Source organism: Neopsephotus bourkii, unplaced genomic scaffold (assembly GCF_033783945.1).
Source record: "Neopsephotus bourkii isolate Nb327-2 ecotype Australia unplaced genomic scaffold, CSIRO-AGI_Nbou_v1 NB_272, whole genome shotgun sequence".
Classification (NCBI taxonomy): domain Eukaryota; kingdom Metazoa; phylum Chordata; class Aves; order Psittaciformes; family Psittacidae; genus Neopsephotus; species Neopsephotus bourkii.
In genome coordinates this window covers 1,773,574-1,792,500 of record NW_026900781.1, presented here as the reverse complement: position 1 = coordinate 1,792,500, position 18,927 = coordinate 1,773,574, and the positions used below count along the sequence as shown (strand labels likewise).

General features: G+C 35.2%; 1 protein-coding gene across 6 annotated transcripts in view; it reads left to right on the top strand.

Annotated features, from left to right (window-relative positions):
* ATP9B (ATPase phospholipid transporting 9B (putative)) overlaps window positions 1-18,927 on the top strand; it is a 167,526-nt gene that overhangs the window by 112,749 nt on the left and 35,850 nt on the right. For all 6 annotated transcript variants that reach the window (XM_061346370.1, XM_061346367.1, XM_061346366.1 and 3 more), the window contains 2 exons: window positions 5,994-6,154; window positions 13,853-13,995. In XM_061346370.1, coding sequence (XP_061202354.1) covers window positions 5,994-6,154; window positions 13,853-13,995 — 304 coding nt within the window. The remainder of the gene's footprint in view (window positions 1-5,993; window positions 6,155-13,852; window positions 13,996-18,927) is intronic.

Below are 18,927 nucleotides of genomic sequence, written 5' to 3'. Positions count from 1 at the left end.
CTTTCACTGTATGATTGCTTTTGGTTGTTGAAGTCTCCAGTATGATTAGTTGGCTCAGATTATTGAAGTAATTATTCTAAATTGATGGGTGGTCTCCATTGATAGCTTCTAATAGGGGGAAGGGTGTGTTACTAACACAGCACAATCCGTGTTATGGATGCCAGAGTTTAAGAAGCCATTAACCTTTTCAGTTTTCTTAATATGCTCTGTACATGTTTTTGTAATTCCTGTGCATGACAAATAGTGAAGTCAGAGAACATATGGCCTCACAGCGTCTCACTGCTGGCACTTAAGGTCCAAGTCTGTGACTGGATAAAAGTATATGAAGTGTAACTTTTTGCTAAGAAGGAAATACAGTATTTCAGTACAAAATATGAATTATTAAATTCCTTCGAATAATTTATTTGAACTTATCAAACTAAACGGGGTAAAAGCTGTTGGCCAAGGAAGATCATACAGAAATACAGGTCCCCTTATAAAGGTACAGTGCTGAGCTTGCTTCTGAATTACCAGGAGAGCACTTTTGAAAACAGCAGCTAACACCAATCGTGAGCACCCTCTGCTGACCAAACTGTACATGACATTTCTTAAACTGCATCTAAGTCTCTTTTTTTAGCCTTCAGTCAAATTAGAAAATACTGAAACAAGGTAGAGGCAAATATCAGTGACTTGGCTCCATTGTTGTATTTCAAGACTGATTTTAAGAAAAGAAATCAGAATGAAGTCTATTTGGAGACATTTGGGTAGTTGAACAAACTTCAAAAGTGTTAATGAAAATCAGATTTATTGTCAACTCAATACTAAGAATAGGTGAGCTTCAGTTTCTGTGATTTTAATCTTTTGAAACATAATGCTTTATCACCAATAGATTAAATCATTAGTGTTAGAATAAATCAGGACACAATTGAAAAAGACACTCATAAGAAGGATATGATGTCTGTCGCCAGCATTTGTCAAAACGAGTGCCTTACTTCAAGCAACTGAGTCCACTATTTAAGTACAGTTGTAGGTGTAGCTCACCTAGAGTTTTTACTGTAGACTGAACTAGAGAGGGCTAAGCACCTCTAAAAACTGGGAGAGGAGTTTCAAGTTTCACATTTTGTATCCAAGCTCAGATGAGGATGAGTCTGGAAAAGGCAGTAGTATGAAATGGACAAACAGAGATATAGATTTGTATCTCTGCCTTCTTTTTCTCTTTGTTTTCTTTTAGCATTGGAGGTATTATTAGCTACAGAAAAGGTAGTTTTGTTCCTAAGGTGATTAGTTTATTTCAAACATGGATACTACGCAGTTATGAATAGCCTGTTAAAGTAAAACCAGACAATTCAGAAAATTTCAAAATGTAATAAACTTATGTTTTTAAAAGCACTTAAAGCTCTGTTTTTGAATATGCATCAAATCATTAAGAAAACCCCACATTATCTGCTTGCAGCCTCCTCGTCATCTTTTGGATGATAACCATGTATTTCTTCTTGAGTTTTAAAATATTTCTGCTATTTTATGTGCCTGTCTGTTGGATATGGACTGTTTGTTGTTTTTTTTTCTCAAGATACAGATAAGTAATAGTAGTTTGTTTCCTTGGGGATACAATTAATGGTAAATATCTAAAGGTGTTCCTTGGAATCAGTGTAGAATAGATGCAATTTAGCCCCATAAACCTGCAGTATTAACATAATGCCAAATCAAGGTCTTGTTGGGACTTATTTAAGTCAGGTAGAATGCCCCCCCACACCACCATGGTTATTGCTTTAATTCTAAGATTAATAAATGTTGTAATATGTTTTTAGTGCTTCAGAAAATGTTTTCAAGATTTGACATTGTTGTTCTTACAGCTAAACAAGTGAATGAGCTGTTTGAAAATAGATCTGAGAAAAAGCAGGAATAGGTGATTTTATTTTTTTTCCACTAAATGGTTACTTTATATCTCTCAGTGTTTTATTTGCTTTTCCTACTTTTGAATCTACTGCTTAAAAGAATGAGTAAGATATTGGATAAAAGTGTAACATACAATATAAAAGATTTGGTGAGTTTTGTGCTAATTAAGACAGGCTTTTAGAGAAACATATTTGTCAAACCATTAATTGAGTACAGTGAATTAAGGAAAGATGCTTCCTAAACTTGAATTCACGTGCTTTACTTGTTTTGATTCATAATTATCTGTGCTTATCTGGATTGATGAGCAGTCAAGAATTTGAATGATAAAAATAACCTTAGATAGGAGACTTAACAAGAAAAAACATTTACAGATTCCAAAATTGCTGTACATGTTTTTAGTGTCAAAGATTAAAGTAAATGGATATTGATGTGTCTATTGAGTCTTTAAAAAGGGATTAATATTCCCAGGGACTATGGGAAAGGTTTAACATATTATTGGAGAAGGCCATAGGGGTTCTGATATATGCTGCTAACTGTATATAGTAATTTATATAACATGTATTTTTTAATAAATGATGAAATGCCATGAATCATCTTTTTTAGGCAAAGTATGTTTTTCTCATCCCAAAGAAGAAGATAAATTACTTGAATTTTAGTAATTTTAAATACTTAGCTTACTCTTTGCAGAGCTGTTATATCTTAAGTTTTGACTAGAATTAAGGAAAATGTGAATACTTGGCTAGTATTCAAGGTTTAATAAAGTTCAAAGCATGTATTTAGAATAAGGAAGAAAAATTTTGCATACGGTGCAAATTAAAGTCAAAGCCTATCTCAAGCACCTATACCCTGAAATTTCAATCTAGCCAGTGTGGTGTTTGTCAGTGTAGAACCCAAGTGATTACTGAAATATAATTACCTATGGGGAAGAATCTGGTTGCAGGGGGAAGTCTCTCCTAAGATAGTGCCTTAATACTTCAACAGTATTAGAGTAGGATGGTTTAAAAAGTCTATGTGGGAGCAATTATTTCTAATGCACTTTAAACTGTAATTGAATAAAAAATGACTGCATTAGACTGTTTTGAGAAATCTTTACTGTTGTGTAACATTGAATTATCAAATTTTGCATTTCAGTATTGTAGCATAATTTTTTTCCGCATTTTCCAAGGAGTACACTCTTTATAATGTTTGAAGAATTGTTCTATTGCTGCTATAATAGCTTCAGAGGATAACCTTTTCCAGAAGTTAAGCATCTAGGACAGCAACAGCAATATTGCTGTTCTTTTTCTACTTCAGTAGTCAGAAAAGGTTTTTTTGTTGCTTTCAACTTCTGCTAATTAAATCAAGCTTTTTTTTTTTTTTTAATAAGGTAATGATTTATACCTTGTGGTCCAAAATGTGAAGTTTAGACCTTTAATCATTCCCTCATTCAAAATAATGTATTTAAAAAATTTGCAGGGTTTTTTGTGCAAGTAGGCAATTGATTGTATAAGATATTATTTTATTGAGAACCATTCGCTATTTAAAACTTCCTGCATAAATTAAAGAGGAGCTAAATGGTTTTGCAGTTGTTGTCATTAGTAGCATTTTAGATTACACAGGCAATTACTGTGTTCATTATCATAGAGCATCCCCTTTGCAAAACTATTGTGGTTGTCTTAGACATACAGGCAAATTTTCCCTTGGAGATTAAAATTTCCAGTGGTGTGTTTGTTAACACAGTTGTTTCAAATAGAGCAAATATTATGACAAGTAGAAGAAAATTTGCTTTTCTAATATTAGAAATAGCAGTAAATGTGGAAAATTACTCCACTTGTTAATTCATCTATTTCTTGTCATAGTTTTTCTGGTTAGGATTCTTTTCAGAAGGAAAGAAATCACTTTCTTAAGATGGTATATTTTACAAATATCTTGATAAAATCAATATAATTAATATTACCCACTTTTTCAGTGTTCAGATAAATTTTAGGGAATCTTAATTAATTTCTTCATGAAATGTATATGGAGGATTAAACAGTTTCATTAGTTGGAGTGCAGACATTTAAGTGGAAAGGTACAGAATTAAACTAAGTATATTTCAGTACATTATAGTAACTAATTTTTGAGAAATTGAGAATGCATTTCTATTAAGGCTTTCTTTGTGTGCCTTCTTAAGATTTTGCAATTGCCTTCACTTGCCATAGTAAATTAAAATAGTACAATTGACTATGTCTAATAGTATGACCTACATTAAAAAGGATGACATTATTAGTAACAAACCAAATGTTCTTGAGCAAGAGATTTATTATGTGAAAATTTTTCATCATCAGCTTCCTTTATTCTCTTAATATAACTCTAAACACATTTTTGTTGGATTCCAAACTTAAATTCACATCTGTCTTCATCAATTAGAAAGGTATTAATGCTTTGAATTAGCTACGTATCAGTGTGCAGTGGACTAAATTTAATGTTTCTGTCCAAAAAGTGGCATTCTTTCCAAAGAAGTTCTTTATTCATTTCTGTTCTGGGGTGGGGCTTTTTACGGGGGGGAGGGGGGGAACACGACACACACACCAAAGAGGGAGCAGAGGGGAGAGGTAGGCTTTCACTACCATGATGCAGGGAAAAAAGTGTGAGGTAGTGGTTATGCATATTGCAAGACAGTGATTCTTTATTTTATTACAAAAAAAGACCAACTCTAGAAGGCCAGATTAAATCATTCCTTTCACTTTTTAATGGGATTTGGATGAATAGAGTAAAATATGCACTTTGCATTCATTGATAGCATCTTTAGGTTGAGGTAATTGAGTCTTTTTTCCCTGACTGAATGAATAATGACTTCATCTGATCCTCAGCGAGGCCTGAAACTTAGGCTGCCTTTGTCAAAGCAAAAAGATCTGGGCTTTGAAACATGCTCTACTTCCCTGGCTTCATTTTTCTTCATTTTAATCCAAAAACCTATTTTTCTCAATAATTCAAGCATAAACTATGTAGTAGTTGAAGCAGCGGAAATTGCAAGATATTTGTCCTCGTTGTGCTGCTTTTTAAATGCAGCTGATAAATCAGCCGCTGTGGTCTTCAGCTGCCTGGTTCTCTAGGGAAGGGACAGCCCATGTATATGCAAGATTGCTGGAATTTTTAAGAACTATATTTAAAGTGGCTCTTTTGCAGACTGTTTGTTATCTAAGGAAGTGTTATGTTTTACTGGTCTTACTGACAAGACTTGGAGATAAAAGGGGCATCTGTGATGGGGTCTAGGCAAACCTCACATAATTTTCCCACATATTTTACTGACTACAAGAGCATCCCAAAAAGTGGAGTATAAATACTTAGCTTAGAGCATACATTATTGAAATGGTGAGAGTCTTAGTTACATAGCGTAAAAATATTTTTTTCATGAGAAACAGTGGATGAAAGATAGCCCCTCTTAATGTTTTTACTAAAATATTTCTAAATCAAATACCTTTTTGCTTGTGAAAAGTTGAAGCCATTTTTACTCTCTTGTTTTGAAAATGGACATTCCACTTGATTATCATTGTTTAGTATTATATGGAATAACTGACAGCTTCATTCAATTATAAATTATTTCTGTGAAATAAGTTCAGTTTTACAGGCTGGTATTGGAGAATAGGACGAGTTACATGAATGAGAAGGTAGCTCTGCTGCATTTGTCCATTGATTCTTGGATCTAACGGGTTTTTTATTTTCTAGCAGTAAATAAGCAGTAGCTACCCTAGAGATACAATATACAGTGCCAGGATTTTTGCTGCATGCATGACAGAAGGTTGTTCCTGCTTATTTTTAACTCTCTGTCTTTTCTCCTTGCCCTCTTGTGTTACTATCATGGATCAGGGGATGAAGGAGATATGTGTTGGATGTAAAGGCATTCAAAAGGCCTATCTGGGGCAGTCCAGAGTGGTTCTGGAAATTGTTACTGTCCTGTAACCAGGAAACATCTATTCCATGCAAGCATAGGAAAAATAATCAATTCAGTTTTCAAAATGCAGTTAATTGTTACAAGTACATGGATTTTTTTATAGGTAGGAATGAAAAAGCCAATAATAGCTAGTTGTTTCCCCTGCAGAGGTGTCAGTTTAAGAAAAACTCATGACTAATAATTTGATTTGTACTTCTTACTCTAGGTTGGCCTGCTGGATTTGGAGTTAAATCAACTGACCAAAGCCCTGTTTTTGGCTTTAGTTGCACTATCAGTTGTTATGGTAACCTTACAAGGATTTGTAGGCCCATGGTATCGCAACCTTTTCCGGTTCCTCCTGCTGTTTTCCTATATCATCCCGATCAGGTATGTATAAGAATGAAAGAAGAACACAGATGTCTAATTTCACTGAATGTGGCTTTCTTGAAATTTATACTTGCTTCTCACTGCAAAGGAAATTGATCTTATCAGGAAGCTGAAGGAGAAGGTGCCAACAAAACTGCTGATTCTTGAAGGATCACTGTACAGAAAACAATACTGTTGTGTTGGGGTTTTTTTTGTATAATGTTCATCTTGCTGGAGTAATCAGGATATCTAATCCTTTACTAGCATAAATGTATTAATAAGGGTACAATCTTGGTATATTTGAGAACATGGGTTTAGGAAACATGTATTTGAATGAACTCTTCAATATTTTGGAATTTTATTTTTAATGCATTAAATACTGAAAATGTTCCATTTCCCTTGTTAAAATACAGACTTTTTACTACAACAATGATTAATTTAAATGGAATGACTGAATAATGTAAGTGCACTTTTACAATGAGAGGACTTTTAAGATGTGTAACCAAGTAGAGACTTGCCCTGAATTAATTAATTCATTAAGCATGAGTACTGTATATTCAAATTGCATATAAACTGGAACAGAAAATAATATCCGTGTCTGTAATCAAGTCTTCTGTAGACACAGAAGTGAGAACACTGACCCTAAAATGATTTTTTTTCCTTGAATGAGTATTGCCTATGCAAAATCGAAATATCCTCTCCTGTTAAAATACGCAGTATTTAAAGTGATAATTAATTTTAGATGCTCTCTGGAACTCTTCAGTTTGAGATAAGTCATTAGCTAAGAACAGTGGCTAGCCACAGAGTTAGCAGCAACTAAACTGTCAGTAGATTTAAGATATATCCCCACACAATATTGAGATTTATGTAGTATAAGGAAAAAAAAAAAAAGATTTAGTTAAAAATTCTAATCTTGTTACATGATTTATGTGCTACCGTGGACACATTTATTTAAGTACATGTCTGTGTGAAGGAAACTGTGTCTTGTCATATTTGACCAGTATCGTACTCAGGAAGTATCTGTCTTAAGGTATTAGAATTTAAAGGACTTGTATTTTTATGCTGCTTTTATGTAGCAAGAGCAACTTACTCTGGTAGTTGAGGGAGAGGGCTCCAGCAAATATGCTGGGAAGCATATAGGTCTTATTGTAGAAATTGGTCACTTTAGAACAGTTTCCACTTCCTTTACCTGGCCCTTGTTTTTTATTTACACATTTGTGTTTCAGTTTTGTGATATCTTTCTGAACAGTCAATGTCATAACTCTCTTACTGCTTGTGTGATATTGCTGTTTAGGTCATATCATCGTTCCCTCCCATACACATACAGTTACTGAGTATTAAACAACTTACCCATGTGAAGAGGCACAAAATTACTGTATTCAAGTGATAGTGAAGTCCACATATTGCTGAAAGATGCACATAATCATCAAAGACATGTAGGGGAAGGGAAAAAATGAACTGTGTAAAAGATCACTTGTTGGTCACTGTTCTGCCATAATAAAGAGTTTAACCCAAAACTTAAATCTGTCTTTTAACTGTAACAGTATCTTTGTTACTGAATGCAAGAGGATTAAGAGCATATAGGTGGTGTAAGTAAATTTGACTCTGTTTTGGAAATTCCGCGTATACCACTGAGAAACATGCTGGTTTATTAGCTTGTTTTCAAATCAAGAGTTGTTTAGTGGACTTGTGGAATAGTTCTTTTCCAAAATTAATTTCTAGGATACATCTAATCCCATTTTTCAATTGCCTGTGGGAGATAGCATACAAAGCAAAAATATTAGAGGATGTGGTTGCCTTAGTTCTGAGATGGACTATGTAGTTACTCTGTAAAGATCAGACATGATTGTGTCAGAGAATGCTCTTCTCTCTAAAGGTTTATCTATTTCTATACCACCTTTTCTTCAATTCCACTCATTTGTATACAGAGTTGCTTCCCACACTGTCAGCAAAATGAACAACTCCAGTCATGCCAGATACATGTGTATATGTGTATATATATATATATACACCAGTATAGGTATACTTCTTTTTTCTGGATGTTAAGCATGGAAATTACTTCTTCTTTAGGCTGTATTTAGGGTGTGAACTCTTGGAGATGAAAATGATGAGGCTAATGACCCTGAAGCACCAAGTGTTGTGTCTTCTCATGATTTTAAAATAGCTGTACTGGAGAAATAATGAACTTTTTACTGGTAAAGGAAATGAACATGGGATAATCCAATTCACAGGATTGACTGGTATAGGCAAAGAATATCTGAACTTGTGCACACATGAAATGTGATGATTGAGAGTTCTAGAGAATTCAGGAAGTTTCTGAGCATGGAGAGGTTTTGCAGTTGTGTTTGGCTTTTGGTTTGCAGGGCAAAGGAAATTCCAGGTATGCAATGAAAATAATTTTCCATGGCCAGGCACATTTGGTGAAGAACACTGGGAGAAGGTAACTAACTGTTAGCAGAGTTTAACTGATTTCTGTACAGTCTCTCCTATAATTAATAGAAAGAGGAACATTTTTGCTGTGGCAAGCAGCTCGTTTGATGTGATTCAGCTGCATCCTAAATACTCCTCTCAATCAATGTTCCTTCACTGTCTGAAGTTAGAACCATTATGCATAAAATGTTTTGAACAGGCCCACACTCCCAGAAATGTTTAGCCCTTAAGAATTATATTCTGTAACTGACGTTTGGTTTTCCCCTATGGAGGAAGCATGGCCCAGGGAGCCTCCGTAGGCAGTCTGCCTTCCTACAGAGTTAGTCTATTTGCATTTCTTAAAATTGATTGGGAAAGGAGGATTGAAAGCGAGTCCTTGACAGACTGTCCAAAACTACATCAGTCTCCCCAGAATTATGCTTGACCCTCTTTCTGAATTCCTTGGTATTCCTGGGCGTTTTTCTACTTGGCTCTTAGGTACTGAGCCATTCTGCTGGAATAAGCTGTCCCAAACATCTGGAAGGAACTGTCTTGCACTTCAGTATGAGTTTTGGGGCATTACCTGGTTACTGGCTGTTTTTTTCTGGGTTTTTAAGAGGAGCATTTAAGAAAAATGCTTCAACTTATGTCAATCTGTTTTCAGTGGGCAGTGAAAAAAACACTGCAAGAAAGTCTTGTATCTGAAATGCATTAATATCCAATCAAATCTGGGATTATACAAATTGGAATTTGTGTGTATTCTCGGGATCCAAAGAACTTGCACCTATGGGGGATTGTAGTGTTTTACAGCAGCAAGCAGCTATGCTGCTTTAAATTATATCATAGTTTGTGCTGTGTTGGACTCTAATTTGTGTAACATATAGATGTGTTACATATACTGTATCAGTATATGTAGTCTCACATACACAGAACTTATATTAGATATGATTCAAGTCTTTCAATGCAGAAGAGCTAAAAAGTTGCTCAAAGTAGTTTAAGCAATCCTTATAAATGTGCATTATGCTTCTATACCATACCATGAAACATAATGAAACCTATGTAGAGACTGAAAAATATTATGTGAAGCTTTTTGATTTTTTTCTTGGCCAGTAATTTTAAAACTGTTCAATATTGTTTTCTAGTTAATGTGTAAAGTGTGTAATGTATAGTTTATGGGTGTTTCAAGCAGGCAGGGATTTAGGAAGGTTAGGAGCATAACCATAGGGGATTGAATACAGTTTTGGGTACTGACATGACCCAGATGTCTTCACTATTTCACTCAGAAAGAAGTCCTGAAAATATAAAGACTCTATCTCAATTACTTCATTTATTTTAAAATTTGGATACCTCTATGGTTACTCATGCTGCATTTGAAGTTTTGGCAGGGCTTTGTGTTTTGCTACAGACTTTCTGCTTATATAGAGAGCTGGTTAGGATGTTCAAATAAAACTCATACTATTTTGATTCAAATTCATACTTGAATTTTATTTGCTATAGTATCACTTTGTTCACAGACTCATCTATGCTAACTTCATTAGGTCTTCATTGGTTTTCACTGAGTCATGAAAGGCAGAATGTTTCTGAAGTTTCTAAATGTATGTGTCAGCCTTTCTCAGTGAAGGCCTTTGGTTATTGGCAACTTCGTCCATTTCGACTGAAAATCAGAAATTTTTACATGGAGACACAATTGCTGTTAGGGAGAAGATAAGTTTAAAAGTCCTGTAAATATTAATTTCTTTGACCTAAAACACTACCACCATATTTGAGGGAATAAAAGCAAAAATTCTGTTCTTGTAGTAAAAAGTACTGTGGATTCTGAAATGTGTAACTGATTTTTTATTTTTTTTTTTTATTTTTTTACCCCAAAGCTAAATTGCAGAACAAATCCACCCTGGTTCTTAGTGGAATAAATCCCCAAGTTGGGTAATAATTGCCTAAGGTTTGTCTCCTCTAGAATTAGTGCTGAGGTTGAGAGACAAGAAACTTCACATTATGATGTTCATTAAATATGCCTGTTCTCTGCAACAGCCTTCAAATACCATGATTAACAGACTGTGTCTGAAGACTGCTGTTAACTGGTTTGGTAAAAAAAACCAGTTACTGATGCAACAATATGCTAATGCTACATATGATGCAGTTCTGTGCATTTTCATTAATTACTGATGAGTATGGAGTCTTAAACTGAATGAGAAGGATTTAAAAACTGGTAAATTTAAAGTGGTTTTGGCTGCATAATGAGGTTTCTTGAAGTCCACAAAGGGCTTATGAGAAATGATAGCTAATATTGTCAGGCACTGAAAATAAGCATAGTTTCTCCTTGGTTTATCATATAAGAATTCTTGGACTTTTCAGTCGAGTATTTCTGTCCATTCCTGTGAAGCTCTGTTAGCAAGATTTGAAAGGAAACGGGCCTCCATCATTTTTAGTGTTAAAGCAGTTTCCATCATGTGCTACAATGATTTCAAAGGCAAAAATTTCCTTGAAGGCAACAGGCACCGAGTGGAGGACATCAGAGCAGGATACAGTGTACAAACTTCAGAATTAATACTGAGAATGGATCTGTAGACCTCATTTTTTATTTCATTTCTGTTTATTTCTTTAGTCATATAAACAATTCAAGCATGCACCCAGTATCTCTGTGTGCCAGAAACCTTTCTTGGAATGTTCTGGTCATTGGGGAGATGTTATTTCTCTTGAGGCCAATGGTGCCAGCTTCCTATTAGGTCCTCAGCATAAAGGAGATACCCCCTGTTCCTCTTGGCAGTGCATACCGAAAAGCTAGGGTAGTTCCTATAATATCTTCATGCTTTGGAATACAAATTTGTCCTTACTGCTCAGCAACAGAAGCTGTCTTACCTGTAAACTGTATTTAGGTGAGATTATAATTAAATGAATATAGAGATTGTTTAGATCATTGAATCCAGATAATATGCATGCTTATAAAAGATGGAAGTGAAGACATGTACTTCAGCTTTGAGAGTTTTTTTTCTCATTTAACCTTACAGAAGTACAGTTTTTCATATCTGGATGACTTTGTATAGTCTCCATTGGAAGAGCGGCCACATGGATTTCTCTCTTTGTAGAGAGGCTCCTGTACCTGAGATGGCAGCTCTTAAATAGAACTTTCATCGTAGAATTCCTGTCTCCGTAGCCAGGCAGAAAAAAAATACAGCCCAAATGCCTCTTTGAAATGGGGTGATGGGCGGCTTTCCTCCTTCACTTACTCTTCTGTCTAGAGCATATGTCTGGCTGTTCTTAAATAAAGTATGCTTGTGGTTCTCTTCTCGAGCTAGACAGCATCCTTTGTACTTGACTAGCTAAAAAGCGAGTTTTAATCCCTAAGAGGAGTAAATCATTTGCTGTTCCTCCTGTTGACTGATACATATCTCAGTGTGAGGTTATTATATTGGTTCTTTTAGTCTAACTCTGCAAGTTAGCAGACATATGTAATATAAATACAGGTTGCTCAGCACTGGTTCTGGATTGAGTGAGAGCGTAAAACTGCAGTTAACCAGTGTGAGGCAAGTCACTTCCAGTATTTTTCTCCTTGTTAATACTGTAGTATTTTCAATAAAAAGAACCTGGTAGAGTCCTCCTTCTGCTGTCTGTCCTGATGTGTTTATATATATATATATATACATATTTGTATGTCTGAAGGCAGCTGAAGTTAGGTATGATATTGCAGAACTAATTGGTACGTATCACCAGGTAGAAGGATAGTTTCCTGATGATGACAATTTCAATGAGAAAATGAGAGCCAGTTAATGAAATATCATCTTGTCTGCTCAAGAATTTTGTATCAAAAAGGCTTGTTTCTTTCTGTGCCTGCAACATGTGCTGTCATCTTCTGCACAAATTCAGGAGAGTGTGGAGTAAACTGATTTTTTTAAGTGTGTGCTGAAAGTTCAGATGTTCTCAGAATTCTAGTTAAGTGTGTGCATGGGATACTGCAGTTTATGACTCACTGCTTCATCCACTGTTACCTCAGGTTATTTGCTGTCCATCTGTCCGTGTGCCTGCTAGAGGACAAGTGAAAACCGTTTGTGGCTGCTGTTTTGTTTAGGCTGTAAAGCACCACTTCAAGACTGTTAAAAAGGTCTGAAGTGCTTTAGCAGTGTTTTGACCTTGATACACACCTTTGAATGGTTTTAAGAGTTATGCTACTGTAAACCTGTTACTAAATATGAGACTCTCAGTCATGTGCCTCAGCAAATAGCTACAAATAGTTCATGTAGCCACTATCCTAGTTGTTTTTTCAGTGTTTCTATTAGAGCAGAGTCAAGGGAAGTGAACATGTGCCTATTCATTAGTTCCTCTGATACGGTAGCAGGAATGCAGTGAATAGCTAAAGGAAAGTAGCTTTTAAAAGTTTTAGAACAAGGTGACACAGTTTTGAGTTGAAGAATTTAATTTTGGGGAAGAACAATGTGATCAAAGTTATCTCTGACCAGTATGAGCAAAATCTTTTTTATTATAACATAGGGATACAAGGTGCAAAGGCAGTTAATTCTTGTATGACATAGACATGGAAATAAATATGCAGACACCGAGTGAACTGAAGTCGAAGTACTTTTGATTTTGCACCTTTATGTGTAATAGTCTTAGTAAATAAGTCATATAAATAAGACTTGCTGCAAATCGCAGTTTCTAGTGTAGAGCTACCCAAAGGTTCCTTACTGCTTCTGACAGTGGGAACTCCAGCCCACACGCTATTATGAGGGTCCGTTTCACTGCTTGAGCAACTGTTCTCTGTACCTGAGGGCCTCTGTAACTGCACTTTGGGAAGGACAGCAACAATGTTGGTTGGTTGTGATGTGAAAGAGAAGTTGACAAATATAGTTGTACTTCCCTAAAGAAAAAGTAATTTTTAAAAAGCAGTGACTTGAAGACATACAAAAATGTTTGTACTTTAACATAATAAAAAAAAAATCAACACCTGTGATTTTTTTAACAAATAAAAGGAATGACTTGAAAGCAATCTACTCTTGTCAATTAAGTGTATCTAGTGCTCTCATAAGTGTAGTGATTATATGAAGTATCTCCACAAAGTGTTGCAATCTCATGCAGAAGGCATGATACTGCATTTGTTTGTATTGCAGTAGTTCTGAAAGTCTTGGATAGGGGCTGTCTAATGTGATAAGTACCTTCAAACACGTAACAAAAGGATTGTTCCAAAATTTTTGTTGCATATAGTTTTAAGATATTTTTTTTTTCAGGTATCCTAAAAAGAGCTTCTAGTTATATTTTTTATGGTGATAATTTCACTTTGCCTGATACTCACACTGATTATGGTATAAATTTCCTTTGCAGTTTACGTGTGAACTTGGACATGGGTAAGGCAGCCTATGGGTGGATGATTATGAAAGATGACAATATTCCTGGAACAGTTGTTCGAACTAGCACCATACCAGAAGAGTTGGGACGATTAGTTTATTTACTAACGGATAAAACAGGTATATCAGGTTACCATTCTGAAAGATTATGACTTTTATAAAATTTCTAAACTTTATTCTGTATTTGAGTATGTTAATGTAAGGGTAGATTTAGACTACTGATTTTTATTTTCCAGTAAAATTTTAAGTGAGTGCTTGAGGACTTTATACCATTATCAATAGACTTAGGTAGGCAAGTACTCACATGTGAAAGTCAGTTTTTGGTAATAATCTGATTTATTCTGGTCGGAACACTCCTGTTACAATAATAGGGCACTGGATAGCGTTAATAAGAGAACCATATATCTTATTCTGAAAAGACTCTAGATTAACACTCAGTATGCTATTTTATTCTGTGCTGCATTTCTACCTTAGTATTGTGTGAAAGTAACAGTTAAGAATGGCCTTCAGGAGAGCAAATGATTTCCAAAACAAATGATAAGAGCAGCCTTCAAAATTATATCTCTTATCCCCATGAAGTTAGTTATTCTTTATGTTACGAAGACCAGTTCAGGAGCTGCTGTATGATTTCAACTTCATAACTAACCTGTTTACTATACCTGACTCTTACACTGGAAAACCCAACCAATACCAGGATCAGAAGGTAAGTGTGTGAAGAAGAGCTTTGCACTCTGCTGCTGTCTGCCACTGTGGCTGAAGCTTGTTGCAGTCATACCATGCTCTTAATTATAGATGCATTTAAGGAATCTTAATGTTTATTTTGGAAAACATAATAATAAATAACAAATACTGCAGAAAATACAGCATTTCCTTTCTTGGTTCTGAGATTGAATAAATCAGTTCTGGTAGGCATACCTTTTTTTAAGAAGCTGAACATTTGAACTGAGAAAGTGTTTTTCAAATAGCTGAAGAACTTTTTTAGTGTTTTTAAGTAAAATCTAGTTCAAAATGGGGAGAAAGTGTTTTTTTGGCGGGAGGTTAGCCTCTCTTACATGGCTCAGGAAGCTTAATACACAGTTTACATTTCTTTCTGCTTGAAATAGTTCAACATTCCCTCCCATGGTGAACACTTTCATTATTGCATATTTTGAAATAAAACATAAATATAATATATTGTTGCATTTGCAGAACAGACTTTTTTTTTCTATTGCTACATATTTTATCCTGTACAGTTCTGAATATGTTCTATTTTGTCAAAGATAAAAGACAACTGCAACCTTCTTTCTTAGGATGTACAAAAGTGTATTGCTAATTATAGTGTGGCAGTTCTTCAAAGCAAGTGAACAATTCTTCTTTTAACAAGTTTTATTTCAGTTAGCTAATGATTTGTATGCTGTTTGAAGCTGCTTACTGATTTTAATTGCACCCTTCATCATGATAATTTATGTAACTTTAAGAGGGCTGTCGCATTGGAGGCTTGAAATATGTAATTTACAGCATATGTTTGGAAAAGGGGAAGCATGTTCAAAAATAATGAATTTTCAAAACAATGCGGTAAAGTTCATTCACCCAGAGCACTACTTTGTAAGCAAAACCAATAGATACTTCTTAAACCTTTATGATAGAGAATCTGGTTACCATACGAAAGAGGAAAAGTGGCTTGAGTATTGCAGTATTCTCCTTAACAGACTGCACTGAAAATTTTAAGAGACTTGCTAAATAAAATGCTAACAAGAGTTCATTCACAGAACTCTACAATTACAAGAGTTACATTCTCACTCTGATGTCCAGCTTATATTTGGAGGCACAGGGATTAGTGTACTGTCTTCTTTTCCTGTATGTATGTATGTATACCACCCTGTTTGAGAAATAGAGGATTGTTTGAAAAAGAAAAGAAAAAAAAGCCACTGCAGTTCTACTTCTAGAAAGGCAACCAGTACACTTAACCTAGTACAACAATAATTATAACCAAAGTTTTTCTCCTTAAGAAACTTTTTTTGTCAACACAGAATTTAGTGATACTGGATTTTCAAAGAAAAAATACTGTGCTACATCTATAAAGCTTTGAAAGAATGCATTTTATTGATTTGCATATACATAGAGAAACTCTGGTTTGCTTCTAATCATTGTTTTCATTTGTTTGTTTTTCAACCTACATTATTCCACTTGCAGTCACGGTAGTTCTGTTTAATTTTAAGAAGAAACACTTGTATTCTGTCCTTTCAGAGTGCATACTTAAAAGGAACTAAATAGACATATGTTGAAAGGCTTTTACCAGAAAATGTGTTTATGTATAGTTTGGGTGATCGCTAGTATTCAGCCTCAAAAGCTTTTCAGAGCACTGCAGTCTGCTGAGTTCTGCAGGAAGGTCTGAATCTGTAAGTTAATGATGTAAAAATTAAAATAAAAGGAGTATTCTAAGGCAATAGTTCCAAAATGTCTTGGACTAGCTAACAGTCAGCATTCTCACCCTATGTACGTTTATCCAAGTGTTAGCTGAAAGCTGATTTAAGTGAAAATAAGCCTGGAGTCCAGCAGACATCACCAGCTCCAGAACACTGACCATGGCTTTGCAGACCACGCTTTTCATCAGATCGTGATGGGAAACACTGTTCAATTGTATTAGTCTTAAATGACCAGCAAATTTTAAACTGTGTTTAATTTTGAACAATTGTGTACCCAATATACTTTTTACCCAAGTATTGTCAGTAGCTGCTCTACAGTTTCCTCTCCTGAATACATTTGTCTCATTCTACGTCTTATTACAGATGTGAAACACACTCTTAGGTGATGAACAAAATCTGTACAGTTAATCCATGGTTACCATTGCATGATTATACACTGTTCATGAGAGCTAGCTTCAGTACTTTTTCACTTGAATTTTCAGTTCATAGTCACATAAACCAGTTGATTCTGTTCTCCCCACTTAAGGCTTTGCTCTCAGAGGGGTAAGAAGAGAGCCAGTTTCATAGTGATCAGTCCAACTGGGTGCCACTAAAAAGCAGGACTAGAAGGCTAGTCTAGTTAAATTTAAGCAGATGACATTTCCCTCAATATTGAAAGTTAAAGGGAATTCAGAGAACTGTCTGCAAAAATCTTACATTGTGGTCCAAGCTTCACTGGAAATGATTGAGAATTAGTTGTTGAGTCTAAGGAGCATTGCATTACTAACATAATTGCAAGGTAGCCCTTTGTATGATTGTAAATTGGGTTTGTGCTTCATCAATAAGCTTTTTGACAAGAAGCGTCCATCACAGTGGCTCTCTCATTTGCCACAGTATAATAGAAAATGAAGTATCCCAATAATTGCATTATAGTTTCCTTATTGTGGGACAAGAAAGCAATGTGGTATAATTAGGTTTGATTGGAGTGCATGTTTCCGGTAAGATCTGAAATTAATGATGTTGCTATAGTGACACATCTGCGGCCACCAGTGCGTGAAACATAAAGTAATTCATTCGACAAGAGAAGACATCTGTTAACTGCAAGGATGCAGAGCATATTGACACTGACCAGAAATACTAGACGTTATGTGATAAATGAACAAATGATGCTGAAACAGGAGGACAGATAATTTGTACTTAATCTGCTGGGAGAACTTTAATCTTCTCACTGGTTGCATTTGACAATGCCATTGTTTAAAGAACAATGCTGCAGAGAACTCATAAATTTTAAAACTTAACTCAGGGTGCAGCCTATTAAAGCAATACATTAATTCCTTTGTTAAGGAGTTTTTATCTTCATGTAGAACAAAGCCATTACTAAAAACACCCACTAAAACAACAGGTTTTTTAGGACTCACATTTTAATTATAGCATCCATTACCCAAAATGCCATGTTGTTTGGACTTGAATCACATATAAGTTTGACAGAAAGGCGTCATCCATTATGGCAGCAGGGAGGACTGTTTCAAGGAGGAGCAGTTTCCAGCATTTTCCAAGGGCAGCTGAGCATGAGATCTCATCCTTTCCAGGGTACTAAAAGATTCTAATTATGAAAGAAAAATTATAGTGTTTGGCAATATTTTTTTGCACATTTTTGTTGTTTAGGTTGCGGGATGTCAGACCTGCTGCTATTCATGACAGCTACCAGAGTATTCAGCTAAAACAAATGCATACGGTCTTCCGAAGCATAGTTACTTACTAATTCATGCACTTGTATTTGAGTTCTGTAATTAACATTTTAGCGGGTGTTTGGACCAAATGAGGTACTTAACAGATCTCATAGTTGAACAGATGCACAGAGCAATGAGATTCTTTATTTTTGTAGGAAAGCCTTGTGTTAAAGGTTGGCATACACGACCTTTTTCATTAGGTGTGCTTAATGTAATGTACTATTACAATAGTGAATTCCAGTAATTGTTCTGAAAATTGATCTTTTTAAGGTATGCTTTAATTGAGTCTTTATTTGTTCATTATAAGTTACCACAGAGGGTAATGTAAAAAAATGGTGATGGAATAACATCTCCTCCCTTCACTTTGATGGATATATATTTATGTTATTGCATTTACGCTTTCTCTACCTCTCTGATTTTTAGTACCACTGACATTGCAGGGTGAGCAGAACACGCTAGCAGTGGACAGATTTGATGGAGAGATCCTACAGGAAGCTTCAAGACATGCACTTAAACTAGATCAAACTAATTCTTACTTTGTGGTTTCTGTTGAGCTCCTGTCAACTGAAAATATTTGGTGTATCTGATGAGTATAAATGTTACTCTTAGATATTGCTGTCATTATTGTAGGCAGGAGGTGCAGAGGAAATAGCTACTGCTATTTGTAAGTGTGTTAACTGTTACCTCTTCTGTTACCTTCTGCCCAGGAAAGAGTAAATGTGTATCAGCTCTATTCATCTTTCTCCTAGTTCTTACTGAATTGTAGTAGGGTTGGTTTGGTTTGAGGTTTTGTGGTGGTGATGTTTATGGCCTGTTTGTAAGTGGAGCAACTGAGTGAGCAGACATATTCTCTATGTGTACACCATCAGTTTTTTTCTTTTTACATCATATACCAGGTTATATTTTTTCCTCATATTCATAGCAAGGATTTTCATCTC